We start from the raw sequence: 464 nt of genomic DNA, 5'->3' as shown, positions 1-464 counted from the left end.
AGCGACATCTGGATTAACCCTTATTTACCTAAAGAACCACTTAATTTAACTTGTTGACGGCCATTTTTTTTTATTTTCACCCGGGCTTGTTGTCGTAAACGGGGGTGTCAAAATGTGCTCGATGGACTTGGAGAAGCTGAAGATGACGGGAGCTGGTCGAGCCATGGGAGTGCTGACCAGCGGTGGAGATGCACAAGGTGAGTTTTAACTCAAATTAACATTATAGTACAGGTAGTAGCCTTTAATACATGCAGGTATTAAGGTAACTTCATGTAGTAAATGTCAACATAAGCATGGAGTATAGCAATATTTTGTTGATGGAGAGGAGTGAAGATCATTTGATCAAAAATGATTGGAAAGTGTTATAAAGACTGTAATGCTAATGGGACAAAAGGTCGCGTGTGGGTTGCATATGCAGTCTGTGGGCCAAAAGTCAAACTATGACCTCCTAACATCTGTTGGTA

General features: G+C 40.9%; 1 protein-coding gene across 1 annotated transcript in view; it reads left to right on the top strand.

Annotated features, from left to right (window-relative positions):
• Nucleotides 1-464, top strand: part of pfkla (phosphofructokinase, liver a) — a 9,763-nt gene continuing 9,299 nt past the window's right edge. Inside the window, exon 1 of the mRNA XM_079276992.1 lies at nt 1-197. Within this exon, the coding sequence (XP_079133118.1) occupies nt 113-197 (85 nt within the window). The 5' untranslated portion in view covers nt 1-112. The remainder of the gene's footprint in view (nt 198-464) is intronic.

Source organism: Melanostigma gelatinosum (genome assembly GCF_949748355.1).
Source record: "Melanostigma gelatinosum genome assembly, chromosome: 10".
NCBI lineage: Eukaryota > Metazoa > Chordata > Actinopteri > Perciformes > Zoarcidae > Melanostigma > Melanostigma gelatinosum.
Note: the sequence above shows the minus strand (reverse complement) of the source record. Positions and strands in the feature narration are given on the sequence as shown.